Source organism: Arvicanthis niloticus, chromosome 1 (assembly GCF_011762505.2).
Source record: "Arvicanthis niloticus isolate mArvNil1 chromosome 1, mArvNil1.pat.X, whole genome shotgun sequence".
Classification (NCBI taxonomy): Eukaryota; Metazoa; Chordata; class Mammalia; order Rodentia; family Muridae; genus Arvicanthis; species Arvicanthis niloticus.
In genome coordinates, this window is record NC_047658.1 from 38,516,493 (window position 1) to 38,530,460 (window position 13,968).

Here is a 13,968-nt window from a genome sequence, read left to right on the forward strand (position 1 = left end):
GGAGATTTCATTCATTTTATTGGGTTTCATTTTGCAGTCATCCGCATGCATCGTGAGTTATGTGCTCAGATACGTTCCAGGTGAAGCATTCTCCTCTGTTTTCTTCCCGCCCCCAGCACTTTGGTGCCTGCTAAGAAACTCGAGTTAGATGGAGTTTTTGCTGCAGTGACAATATAAGAATTAGGTCTCAGTTCAATCTTATTTGCCACAAAACCATTTATTAGAAATGCCAGGAGGCAGGTACAGTCATCCTCGGTATGGTCCCATAGGGGCCTCTTGAAACTATCAGCTGTGTTATGCAAGTGGACATGCCAGAGATCCCAGCATCCAAAAACAATGGCTGGTGCTGACCCTAGGCCACCTGTGGGAGACATGCATGTCCTCTTTCCACCCCATCCTCAGACAACCCCAGAAGGATCAAGGCTTAGCCTTAGCAAGTGGCTTTTCCCAGTGAGTTGCTCTTGCTGCGTTTTTATTTCTTGTTTTTTGTCCTGGTTTAACCCAGGTTGTTTAAGAAATGTCTCTGGTGCTGCCTGTTTAAATGTCACGTGAATCCATAGCATTCATGCCTATGGTCCCTTAATTCTTTTGATTTCAATAATTCAATTCACTTGTCTTTCTCAGAGTGAGTCCCCAGACTGTCTAGCAGCCAATGGTATTGAAGCACTTGTAAGTTTTCTTAGCTCAGTCCTGTGTCTTCTCCCTCACTTAAAGCATTCATTTCCATATCAGGCAGTTCCAAAGCTCTTGGAGGAGAGGAATTCTCCATGCCTCCCCATGGAGCTCTTTTTAACCTGTCTAGAACACACATAACCCGAGGCAGTGATGGGGGCCAGAGCCTCTCTTTCCCACTCAGAATCATCTGGAGCCCATTACTCCATGCCAGGTGTTATTGCCCTTGAAGCACCTGTGCCTGGTGGCATCTTTAGTTCAGCATAGTGGCCCAGCCTACCATGATCCAAGTACCCTGAACTTTATGGGACTGAGACTCTCCTGGCTACCTCCAGTGAGGGTGCCCAGAGCATCCTGGCATTGAGGTTGTGATCTTTGACTTGGTGTTGACGAGTTGACCCATGGGAGAGGGAAGTGCTGGTTTCCACTTACCTATCCAGGGCAAGTGGCAGCCAGTAGACATTCGTACATGCTTGCTAGGTCAAGGAGCAGTTCCCTAGGTCCTTAGGAGAGTTGACCCTGGCCTGTGCCTGGGAAAACACAGCAAGAAACAGCAAGTGAAAAAATACCACAACAGTCCCAGAGAGATTTCAAAGGAAACCTTAGCACTTCTCACAGCATGTTTTTCTTGCCTTCTACACAAGGGCCTGTATTTCTACTTGTACTAGACCTAGCATGGTGGGTTAGCATAAGCATAGCCCATTGTGCTGTTATCGTTAGCACTGTGGGGGCTCTAAGTGTTTGGTACCTCTAGAGGCCGAATGGAATCCTTGAGAGGTTTTGAGTATGACATTCATTAGTAGTTATGAGAGTAGTTTCATAAAAAAAAAAAAATGTGCTCACCGACATTTTTTGTTGTAACGAAACATATAACATAAAATTTACAATCTTAACCACTCAAAAACAAAATCCAGTTGACAGTACTGATTTTTGAGGTTCCATGTTCTCATTCAGTGCCTGTATTCAATGAGCGATGATTAAGCCAAGGTCATAAGTGTTTCCATCTCCCCAAATAGTATTACTTCTATGTGTTGGGAATCTTCAAGGTCTTCCCTTCTAGCATGAAACATGATTGGATGGTGGATGCTGTGGTTGTCCTATCCTTGATGTAGAATGGTTGGCGTTGTTTTGGTTTTTTTTTTTTTTTTCATTAGTAACATACATGACAAAAGCAACTTAAGGATGGATTTGTGTTGGCTCATGGTTTGAGGATGTCCTCTGTTGTGATAGGGAAGGCACAATAGCATGGAAGGCTCTAGCAGTAGTAGCAAGAGTATGCACCAGCTGGCCACACTGCATGCCCAGCTAGGAAAGAGAGGTGTTCAGCTGGCCTCCTGCTTCCCCCTCTTTTTATTCAGTCCAGCACCCTAGCCCAAGGGGTGGTACCACCCACATTGAGAGCAGTCAGACTTCACTGGAAACATCCTCACAGATAAGCCAGAGGTGTGTCTCCTAGGTGATTCTAAACACTCAAGCTGACAGTCAAGACATCACAAGCACAGGAGAACTTCCCCTCTGGGACTGTTTTGATGCCATTGCTCACACCCTCACTGGGCCTGCCATCCTGGCACGGCCATTTTCAGATGTCCAGATCAGTGGCATTAAGCATTCTCACATGTGCTTGTCATGTCTATGACCATCATTCACCTCCAGAAGTGTTAGCATTTTTTTCCAACTGATCCTGCAGCCAACATTTTTTTTCTAATTTCTTCTTATTTTCTGGTGCTGAGGATTAAACCCAGTGCCTCACAGCCAGGAAGTGTAGAGCACACTTTGATCCCAAGCACTTGGGAGGCAGAGGCAGGCTCATCTCTGAGTTCAAGGTCAGAACTTGGTCTGCAGAATGAGTTCTAGGACAGCCAGGGCTATACACACACACACACACACACACACACACACACACACAATTTGTCTCAAACAAACAAACCCCCAATATTAAAAAAAAGAAAAGAACGAAACCCAGTTCTTCACACACACCAGACAGTACACCTTCAGTCATAATCAACTTTTTAAAAATGAAGACAAGGATTCAGTATGTAGTGAGGTCGTCCCTTAATTTATGACACTCATGACACTACATCCTGAATGCTGGGGCTATAGGTGTGAACCACCACACCCACCTCGTAACTGTTAGGTTTAATAGACTAAGCATGATCTAGAGGCATTCCCTAATGATACATATACATATGTGAATCCCAGTACCACCACTACCACCAAAGAGTAGTGAGCTTTCAGCTAGGTATAGACATCCATTCCCATCAGAGGGAACGAGTTTGAAGGAAGCCTATCAGGGCTAGCATAGTTGAGCAGAGGAGGCACGGCAGTAGATAGTGTCTGGCTCTGATAGTCCCTGAGGCTCACAATAGAGTGACCCAGTCTGCCAACTCACAGACTTGCAGATGCTCCCTGGAGACAAACACTGGGGGTGTGAGGGTAGGGTGGGGATTGGCCAAAGAATGAGATTAAGCTTTCAATCAAAAACAATATAAACCTGAGAGAATCCCAGTTTGAGGGGTAGGAGGTTGGCCACACCGCCACAGCATAGGAAAAAAAGAGACTCCATATGAGTCTTCTTGTCCATTACAGGAGCCTCAAAACAGGTAGAGCCCTGGGACTCACTGGCCAGTCAGTCTAGCCTAATTAGTGAGCTCCAGGCCAAAAGGAGTTCTTATCTCAAAAGTGATAAGCAGTTTTCCTGAGGATGATATTCAATATTGCCTTCCAAGCTACACACCACACACACACACACACACACACACAAATGTAAGTATACACATAGGTACATATTCCTTCATACACATGAAAAAATGAGAACCATGTGGAAATAGTTTGGCTACTGTCTTAGGGTTTCTATTGCTGTGAAGAGACACCATGACCACAGCAAGTCTTAAAAAGAAAAACATTCCGTTAGGGCTGGCTTACGGTTCAGAGGTTTTAGTCAATTATCATCGTGATGGGAAACAAGGTGGCATGCAGGGAGACATGGTGCTGGAGTGGTAGCTGAGAGCTCTACATCTGTATCTGCAGGCAGCAGGAAAAGACAGTGAGCCACTAGGTCTGCCCTCAGTGACAAACTTCCTCCACCAAAGCCACATCTACTATGACAAAGCCATACCTCAATAATACCACTGAGTGCCTACTGTCATGATTCTATCCTAAAGCTGACGGAAAGGAAATACATGCAACTGAAGTCAATCACCAAGGCTCTAGCAGTGTTCCCCACTGGGCTAAGCTTAGGCCTCTGATGTTTCCATCTGTGAAGTGGGGAGGGTGAACTACCCCCAGAAGTCACATAGTAAGCCCTGTCAGCTGTCACTGAGCTCCTACAAAGCTGTGTGGGCTGCCTGGGGACATTTGAGCATCCTCACAGAGGTACTAGAACACCAGTCATGTCCTTGACATCTGCTTCTTTTCCTGCACCTGTCAGGGCCCAGCAGAGAAGAATGTATTCACTGTGCAAAAAGCTTCCACTTCCAAGACTGGAAATGTGTGCCAGCCTGTGGTGAAGGCTTCTACCCGGAGGAGATGCCTGGGTTACCCCACAAAGTGTGTCGAAGGTATGGTCTTCTGGGCTGTGGTCCAGGCTGATGTGGAGTCATGGTCATCTGGGCACTACAGAAAGAGCAGCTGATGGGCCAGGTGTGGTGGCAGTGCCCCTGGAGCCTAGGGGATTGACATGCTTCATCACCTGCTGCTGTAGGTGCAGAGGTCAGACAGGAAGCCATTTACTGAGGAAGGGTTGCCTATAGTTAGTGATTGCCAAAGTCACAAGCCAGCTGGCAGCCTTCAAGCCTCTCCTAATGCCTAATTATTTGTGAAGCACTTTCCATATGCAGGCACTGGGTAGCAGTGGGCTAGGACAAGAAACGGAATTAACAAGGTGCTGTCACACAGCCCTCACACCCCAGCAGCAGATGGTACAGGGCACTGGTCCTCAAGCCATGGTGTGGTATGCTTTCACGTTGTAGGTGGTCAAGGAAACCAAGTTTATGGAAGTTAACACTCTTTCTAAGTTACATATTTTAGATGAAATAAAACTAACCTGGTCATGTCTTCATTGCAAAGCCAGTCCTGGCATAGACAGTACGCAAGTGTTTTAACCCTCTTGTTCTCTGCCTATTCCTCCCATGAGCGCACACACTTGGCAAGTGCCACTGGACCCAACGGTACTCCCTTGTTCTTTGGGCTGTTCAAGGAGCAGACAAACTTTCTTCTATGCTTGGCTGGCTGTGCCTTGTACCAGGTCAGGACATCATAAACAGGTCAGGAACAGGAAAGACAGCCTATGGTACGAGCAAGAGGGAGGCATGTGAAGGTGACTGACAGTGCTGATGCAGTGGAGGCGTGGTCCTTGAGGGAAGTGGAAGTGGGGTATTGCTATCTGCAAAAGACTCAAAGCCACTCTGAGAAACTTGTGTCAGGACAGGAGTGGGAAGCCATGCCCAGATCCCCCTCCTAGTGGCAAAGTTCACAGTGGGCTCTACTTCTTGGACTATTTTGAGAATTATGGTGCGTTGTCACCTATACTCAGTGAGCTGATAAGAGCAAGTCATCAGCACTGAGAAAAGAAGGGCCAGTAGGGGAGGGGTGCCTTATGTCTATACAAGGGTCAGCACCCTGCAGTGATGATTCAAAACAGGAGACTCCCCCCCACCCCCTCCTGCCATGCTGAGTCCTGCACGCAGGACTGTGGGCACAGCTGTCAGCAATAAACCTTTCATTTCACAAGCCAGCTGGTTTACTGATAATTAAACCAAGGACAACAGCACAGGGACAGCATGGAATTTAATGATGATAATCACTTTCATTTGTCAAGTGCCCCAGACTCCCAGGGATGCTGACTGTGGCATCCAGAGGCCATGATGTCCCAGCCTCGAGGAGAGAGAAGGGAAGCCAGCCACAAATGCCCCTTGGACAGAAGTTCCTTGGTACTAGTTTCTATCTGAGGAAATGCTAACAGCCCCGGAGGGGAGTCCAGCCTCAGCTTGGAGCTGACATACCAGATCCTGGGAAAACACCCCCAGGAGCCTTGCAGAGCTCCCAAGTGAGGAAGTGACAGAACTTTACACAATTCCACACCACAGAGCCTCTGGCCCTGAAGAGCCTTTATAGGTGTGAACCTTTCCCTAAGGGAGGAGAGCCTGAGTCTTTGTGTGCCTCTCCCAACTCAGGCAGCAAGCTCCAGAATGCTACCTGATATCATGCTTCCCCTACAGAGGAGCCAGGGAGAGCCACAGGGAACATATAATTGTTTGGAGGGCTAGCTAGATGTGGAAGCCATAATGGCACAGACCTGCTTGTTTGCTAACCTGAATACAAAGAAGACATGTAGAAGCTGAAGCCTGAACCTGAAGACAGTCTGTGACAGTATTTCAGAACTGCCAGCCACACTCAAGACTCAGTAAGGGGACCTTTACTCCCAAGCAGGGACCTCTTGGCAGAAAATGAGAACAACTCTGGGGTTGTTGCTCCAAGGATAGTCTTTCCATGTCTTCCCCCAGCCCTCAGCATTCTCCAGACTCCTCAGTAGGTACAGAAGTCCTCAGAGTGTGCCTCTTGCCCAGTTTGTACCCAGACTGAAGCTTGGTGAGGGCCCCTTGAAGCAGGAGGTCTGAGTCCCACTCTTCCTTGGTAGGTATGTCTCCAGTTGTGGTACAGAGAGAGGTCCGTGGGTGGGTACAGCTCTCCCTCCAGAATTTGGCAGGGTAAAGTTGCCATGTTGTTTTAGAGGTGACATGGGTACTGCAGAGGAACTGTAGGTACCCTGAAAGCCCCTGTTCTTGAGACCACTGCCAATACAGTATTGTGCCCCGGTAGAGTCAGAAGCGGGAGACGGGGCATCTGGGGAGTGAGTCCAGGAGATAACACTTCTTCCTCAGGAAAGCATTATGCTCAGTCCTTCCCCACAAAACTCCAAATGAGCACTCAGGGTGGCCAGCACCACCCCTGGACCTCCTGAGACCTGTGTGAATACCCCAGCTGAGCCTGCCTGGGCTTCTGGCTGCCGAACCCAGACTTGCTCAGATGTGACATTTTATTGGCACTTTGTGCTGCAGAAATAGAAAACAGCAGCGCCTGTCCTCCGTCCCGCTGAGCTCAGTGAGCAGTATGTGAAGAACTGAGCTGTGTCTGGCTGGGTTCTCACTACAGCCTACTCCATGCCGCAGCTCTTTCTGGTTGCAGCAACGCTCAGCCAGTGCCTGCGAGTCCCTGGGGCCCCGAGCCTCCCAGACAACTGACATTCTTTGAAATGGTTGCCCATGCATGCATCTCCATGAAAGAGGCCAGGAAGATCTCCAGGGGGGCCTGTGTCATGAGGACCCAGACTGTGTGGCTAGAACCAGATACCAGGGACTTCCCAAAATTGTGCCAGAAGTCAGCCTTACACGCTGATCTGAAACCAGGCCTCTTAACGCAAGCTAGTTCAGCATCCTCCAGTGCATTTGGAACAAAAACCCACCTCACCCAGGCTGAGGAGATGCTGCCCTAGGGCTTCTTATGACTTGGATTAAACCCCTCAGGGACATTTCAACACCGAAGGTTTCACATAGGTGGCATCTTTCTTAAACATGTCACCCCTGGGGCGGGCCGAAGCCTGGCTGAGCTAGACTTCTTCCCCTCCCACAGGCCTGTTCCACAGTTAACTGACAGTAGCAGGGGAAGCTGGAAGCAAACAGGAACCACTGTGGAGTCCTGGTCACCTGGAGCTGGAAATAGCATCAGAAACAGCTCGAGTACACACACTGAGAATCATGCAGAGTCACGCTAAGTTGTTTCTGTCAAGAGCCATGCAACACATAATTCAGGCTTGCAGGAGCCTGCCTGTTAGAGCTTCTTAGCTTTACCACTGCAGCACCCACAGGCCAGGTGAAAATGAGCCCATGTTCCCAAGAGAATGCTGAGTGTGGACTTCAAGTGTGGTCCACTTTTATGACCTGAGATCGTAGCACTCTGCATTAGCAGGAGCCATGGGGTCAGGCTGGGCCAGGACTGTCTGTGGAAGTGGGAGTAGAGATGGGCTCGCACCCTCCCCAGATGTCTAGCAGATGTCAAACATGCTAGCCTGGGAGGCAGCAGACGTTTTAGGGTCATGGTCCTAGGCAATCTGTGTACCCCCCAACCCCAAGCCTACAACTATTACAGCTGGACAGCTGGAAGCTCTGGGAGGCACATGGGGAGAGTGGATTCGTGTCTACTAGAGTGTCCAGATGGGCCACAGAGTCAGAGAGCAAGGCCTGAGGGCCTCCCCTCCTGAGAATGCTCCTGCCAACTGATTCTGACAGCCTCTGCCTTCCCCTGGCAACAGAGAGGTCAGACAAGAATGGTGTATCAACCAACATTCGGTGCTTGCCAGGGTATCCTGAGAGTCTCGGTAACTCCTGAGACTTTGGGAGTACATGCTGGGAGGTTCTGGGATGGGAACCCCATGTGGAGGGGCCTCTTCCCCAAAGCTCAGGAGGGGCTGATGTCTTCCCACAGATGCGATGAAAACTGCTTGAGCTGCGAAGGCTCCAGTAGGAACTGCAGCAGATGTAAAGCCGGCTTCACGCAGCTGGGGACGTCCTGCATCACCAACCACACGTGCAGCAATGGTGAGCGCTGACCTCAGAGCTGCCCGGGAGGCAGTGAAAGGAGGAGAGAGCAGAGGCATGGCTACCCAGAGCAGGAGTGGTCACTTCTGACCTGATCGACCATCTCTTTGGCTACATGGCTTAAAAGTAGTTTTGTTTGTATGCTGTTTCCACTCTCCCAACATAGGCTACAGGCAGATGGAGTAGAACTTCCCCATAAAAAAGGTCAACACCAGGAGACTGGAAAGACCTCATCCTTAGGACTAGGAGGACAGAGCTGAGCCCCAACTGTCTCCAAGGAGGTTGTTGTTGTTGTTGTTGTTGTTGTTGTTGTTGTTTTTCGAGACAGGGTTTCTCTGTGTAGCCCTGGCTGTCCTGGAACTCACTCTGCAGACCAGGCTGGCCTCGAACTCAGAAATCCGCCTTCCTCTGCCTCCCAAGTGCTGAGATTAAAGGTGTGCGCCACCACCGCCCAGCACCAAGGAGCTTCTTTACCCATGCCAGGAGGGTCCTGCCTCTGCAGACAGATGGTGGGTGGGGGGAAAACAAATTATAAAAACTAGAAACTCACAAGAAATCCAGACAGTGGGGATGCCAGGCAGGAGGGTCAACAGAGGCCTATGTCCTAGAGGCCTTATACAGGAGCAGGTTACTGTGTCTTGGAAGGGGGACTCATGCTGAGCAGGCAGCAGGGAGGAGCTCTGTGGAACCAATGCTGGACACCATGTCCTAATATGCAGGAGAGGGGAGCCACCCACCTCATGTGTCCAAGCTAATCCTTGGACACATTAGCTTAGTGGATAGCTAATCCCTCGTCATAAAGCTGTCATGGCTCTGCCCTGGCAGAGTGCCCACACAGCACCCTGCAGATGGCCTGAAGGCTACCAAGTGACCTAGTTGCCTTGTTTGCCTTTGGGATTTGGAAAATCCTGTCCTTTCAAAGCCCAGGAAGTCCCTGCTCAGGTTATGTACCAGCCCTAGAAAGTAAGGCTGCCATGGGACAGCCTGCTCCCAAGTGACAATGTAGAGTCAGGGGTACCAGCCTCCACTGCTTTCCCCATCACTGAGTCCTGCCTGCCCATCTTCTCCCTCCACCTCCCCCATGGGAATGTCCCCTAAACTACATTCCTGAAGCCTGCTTTCCTTCCTGCTCCAGTCCCGCGCCTCTGGCTGCACCCTCTTCCCATTTCTTCATGACCCGTCACCAACACAGTGCCCCCAGAAAGAGACTTACATGAGTAACAGTGACCCACACACACACACCCCATAGCAGACCCTCCATCTCACCTCCCAAAGCCCTTTCAGGAACTCCCTCCCCCTCATCACTTAAACTCAGCAGAAGTCCCATAGCCCAGTGCCACCTAGGCCTCACTGAACTTTGTGTTGAAATGGCTCATGAGAGAGGCCCTGTGTCCTGCCTGGTGCACCATCAGTGCCTGGCAAATGGAGAACAATTGAATCTTAGCAAGATCAAAAATCTGATCCTTCCTTATCCATTTCTGTTGCCAGCCGATGAGACCTTCTGTGAGATGGTGAAGTCCAATCGTCTCTGCGAACGGAAGCTCTTCATCCAGTTTTGCTGCCGCACCTGCCTCCTGGCTGGGTAGGGGCACCAGCTGCCCCATAAAGGGCAGGGTCCTCCTGTCTGCCCACTTGCCCATCTACCTTCCTACAGATGGTCAGCTGTAGCCTGTTCCTTGGGGTGGCCCTGCATCTGACAGCTGTATCTCCCCCAGAGCTGGGTCCGACTGCAGCATCTCTGAGCACCTGAACAAGGTGGAGGTGGCCCTTAAGGATATGTGGCTAAATTAACAAAAATCCCCTTGAACTCTGCTTGCTGGCTGCAGTCTAAAGTTGGACTCAAAACAGGAACAAAATGAATTATGAGACTCATACCTGCAGCTTCGGAGTGACTTCTGGGACCCTAGTTTACTGAAACTTCAAGACCAAAGCAGAAAAAGAGAGATGCCTGGCATCACGTCAAGTCCTCCCACATATTTGTATGACTGTGACAAATCTCACTGAGTTGGCTGGCAGGACCCTATGCTGTCCTCACCTATGATGAAGGGCCTCGCTTCCTCCCCAAGCATCACTGGCCACCAAACAGCCTGAGGTACAGTTTGATCAGACTGTAAATAAAATAGGTTTCAGGGCATAAGATGTATGACCACTGGGGATAGAACCTATCTCTACGCAGTCAGCTCCTTCCAAAACTGCAGCCCCTGCCTGGAAGGTCCAGCAACAAACCGAAGTAGGTCCACTCATACTCTCTTCAGCGTTCTCCTCTGAGTGAGCCAAGCTGTCCATGTGACTGTTCTACCTGTGTCCCTGGGGCCTCCTGGGCCTGAGCCACCAGCCATCTACAGAAACAGAGCCTGTGAAGGAAAGTCCAAAGGAGTTACTTAGGGCTAGCCAAAAGACATCTGCTGGCCAGGCAGTTCCTCCTTAAACATGCAATGCCAACCCCCAAATCACTAATGGCCAGCCCTCCACGGCACACAACTGCTTTTCAAGTGCATTTGGCCTCCACGCTCAGGACTCTGTTCACCAGTGGATGCTGCTCTGGTCCAGTATGGTACAAGCCTACATGATAGAGCTGGATTGATTTTCTGCCAAGCCTGTGTGGGCATTTTATAAGCTACGTGTTCTAATTTTTACCGATGTTAATTATTTTGACAAATATTTCATATATTTTCATTGAAATGCGCAGATCTGCTTGGTCAGTTCCCTTTAAGGTGGGAATAACATTTGCCTTAAATTTTTCCAACCTCGTCTCTCTCCATATGGTCCAGCTCTCCTCTCTGACTATAATGTGTTTGTCTTGTCACCTGTAAGTGGCAAGGACTCAGCTGTTGTCTGTTGAATCCACAACTTCAAATAAGAAATCAGTGCAGCAAATCTAATGTTAACCCTGAGTTAATAAAAGAGTTAACATCCCGTTGCAAAGGGGCCTGTATTTCTTTCTAAGATAAAACTTTGAGCCTCTGTGCTGGCCAGGGAGGAATCACTTTGTGGGTTCTTGATCTGTTTAATTGTCTATATTTGTTACTTTTCTCATTGCTATAACAAAATATGTGACAAGAAGCAATGTAAGGAGCTGGAGAGATCACTCAGCAGTTGGTTAAGAACACTTAGTGCACCCCTTTAATGCCAGCTCTTGGGAGGTAGAGGCAGGTGGGTCTTTGTGTTCGAGAATAGCCTGATCTACAAAGTCAGTTCCAGGACAGCCAGGCTACACAGCGAAACCCTGTCTCAAAAAACAAAAAGATAAAATAAAAAAGAACACTTGTTGATCTTTCAGAAGACCCAGGTTCAATTCCTAATATCCATTGGATATGGCAGCTCATAACTGTATGTAGCTGCAGTTCCAAGAAATCCAGTTTCTTCTTACCTCTGTGAACACCAGGCACACGGGACACACATGCGTAAGTTCAGGCAAAATGCACACACCGAATAAAATGAATGCTTAAACAACAGTTTAAGGGATGGAGGCTTATTTTGGCTCCCACTTCCACAAGAATAGTCCACTGTGATAGAGAAGCCATAGTGACAGAATCCTGAAGCTGTATCCATAGTCAGGAAGATGGCCGCTTACCTACACCAGCCTACTTCATCTTCATACACAGCCTGAGACACTGGAAGCAATCGGGATGGGTCTTTCCACCTCACTTAATCTAGGTGATCCCTCATAAACACACCCAGAGGCCTGTCTCTTAGGTGATCCTAGATCCCACCAAGTGTACAGTGTTAACCACCACAATATCCCATGGAGGGCTTTAGCAAATGTTGGCATAATGGAATAAAGAGAGAAACCCAGGGTTACAACGCAAGGATGTCATCTGTCAGAGACCTGCATTATGGGGGCCAGCACTTGCCTCCTAGGGTGAGTCCCTGAGTTTGATCCCTGGAGCCCTCATGGTGGAAGGAAAGAATCAATTCCCACAGGTTGTCCACCGATCTCCCGATGCTTGCTGTGTTACACAAACACTTGTGTACACACACACACACACACACACACACACACTACAGAGTTTTAAAATTTAAAAATAAGAGACCCTCTTTGTGCCATCAAAGCCAAGTAAGGTAAAGGGGACCCTGAGGTCATTCACCTACATCTGGCAAGTGCCATTTAACTGGGTGCTGACCTGCCTCCTCCATAGTTACTGAAATCCCTGCACTCATGGGTTACCTGCCTCTTGGATTTTCACCATGGCCTGTGAGGCCTAAAGCATGTATGTAGAATCCATTAGTTGCAGATAAATAAAGGGTACCAGCTGTAACTGAGGAAGCTATAATGAGCTATAATGGTTCAGAAATCCAAGGCTGGTTCAGAACTTTGGGGATGAGTGCACCAGAGTCTGGGGAACCCTATGGGAGCACTGTCACCTGGACTTTAATTTTCATTGAAGTCATGCCCTTCTCTGCCTATGTCCTGCTTGTCACCTGTTAGGACAAGTGAAAAGACCACCATCATCCATCTCCCAAGGGCAGCTGGTGTTAGTCCAGCCCCCAGACTAATTCCTGGTTGTTTCTTGGTTCTGCTTCCCTGGGACAGGACTCGGCTGAGCCTGTCTTGCACAGTGATGGCCACAAGAACTGCTTGTGCAACAGTGTAGCCATGGAGTGTCAGAGGAAGGGAGTGATATATAGCTCTTAAGAAGGGGACAGACTGCCCGTAGCAGCCCACCACAAACACAGACAAGGCAGGGTTGTCAGAGTGAGACTGTGAAGGGCTAAGTGGGCGTGTCTGGACTTCTGTATCTGGAGTGGAGAAGTATCCTTAAGAACATCACCTCCCAGGTGAAATTGTTACCAGTGGGCAGGATCTGGACTGGATGTTTCTAAGTTCTTGGTCTTTTCAAAGAATTGAAATAAGGACTCACACTGCTTTGAAAAAGTATCAAAACTTTACTCAAAGCAATAGAATAGGTCAGACAATGTCAATGCTCACAAAAGGCTACATGAGTGGAGAAGGTACTTAAGGGCCTCAGTTATTTTTGGGTCTTTCTTTTATGGAACCCAAAAGGAGTTTGATTGCTAAGGGTTATAGTGGGAGGTAGTTCTGTTTTGATTGACAAGTCTGTATTACATAGGCTCACTGCGTATGTTCCTTCCCATAATGATCTGATTTTAATCACACACATACACAATTAATTATATATAGACAAAAAGTGGCAATAGGGGATTCTCTTTGAAAGTTCACTGAGAGTACTCAGTTTGCCTTATTGTGCATGGACTCCAAGCCAGTTCAAGCCTGGTCAGCCTCCTAGCTTCTGTACAAACAGGAGTGTGGTTGAATAGGATTTGTATAACTTCGGTAATTGTTCATGAAAGGAGGAACTTACTTCACAGATGAGAGAGGAGTGTGCATGCGGGCCAGCATAGGTCAGGATCATAGGTTACCAGGTACCCTGTATAGACAGGGGTATATGGAACATTGTACATGTGGGTAAGGATCCTTCTTTGGCAAGTGCATTGTTAAAAGGGGGGTCTGAATACAGCATAAGTCAAGTGGAGTTCCGCAATGCTAATATGAATCCTTTCCCCATATCTGCATCAAAACTATCTCTGAATTAAAGCCAAGCTAAGGAGTATGCTGTTAGCCTCTAGAACCCAAGCATTAAAAAAACGCCAGCTCCTTGTTGACTAAGAGTGCAGAGTCCAAACGTATGGAGAGCTGAGTTGTGGTAGCAGATACTATAATCCCACTACTGAGGTGTAGAAA

General features: G+C 48.5%; 1 protein-coding gene and 1 long non-coding RNA gene across 4 annotated transcripts in view; one reads left to right on the forward strand and one right to left on the reverse strand.

Moving 5' to 3' along the window:
• The window catches only part of Pcsk6 (proprotein convertase subtilisin/kexin type 6), a 185,885-nt gene extending 174,696 nt beyond the window's left edge, over window positions 1–11,189 (forward strand). For both annotated transcript variants that reach the window (XM_034507496.2, XM_034507503.2), the window contains 3 exons: window positions 4,100–4,229; window positions 8,152–8,264; window positions 9,753–11,189. In XM_034507496.2, coding sequence (XP_034363387.1) covers window positions 4,100–4,229; window positions 8,152–8,264; window positions 9,753–9,850 — 341 coding nt within the window. In that variant the 3' untranslated portion in view covers window positions 9,851–11,189. The remainder of the gene's footprint in view (window positions 1–4,099; window positions 4,230–8,151; window positions 8,265–9,752) is intronic.
• Window positions 1–13,968, reverse strand: part of LOC143442608 (uncharacterized) — a 24,866-nt gene continuing 10,898 nt past the window's right edge. Inside the window, exons 1-3 of one of the 2 annotated variants that reach the window (XR_013110909.1) lie at window positions 8,815–8,940; window positions 1,105–1,202; window positions 1–130 (exon numbers count right to left, since the gene is read on the reverse strand). This is a non-coding gene — a long non-coding RNA (uncharacterized LOC143442608). Of the gene's footprint in view, window positions 131–1,104; window positions 1,203–8,814; window positions 8,941–13,968 lie in introns of those variants that run through there. The other variant, XR_013110908.1, reaches the window with a different exon arrangement.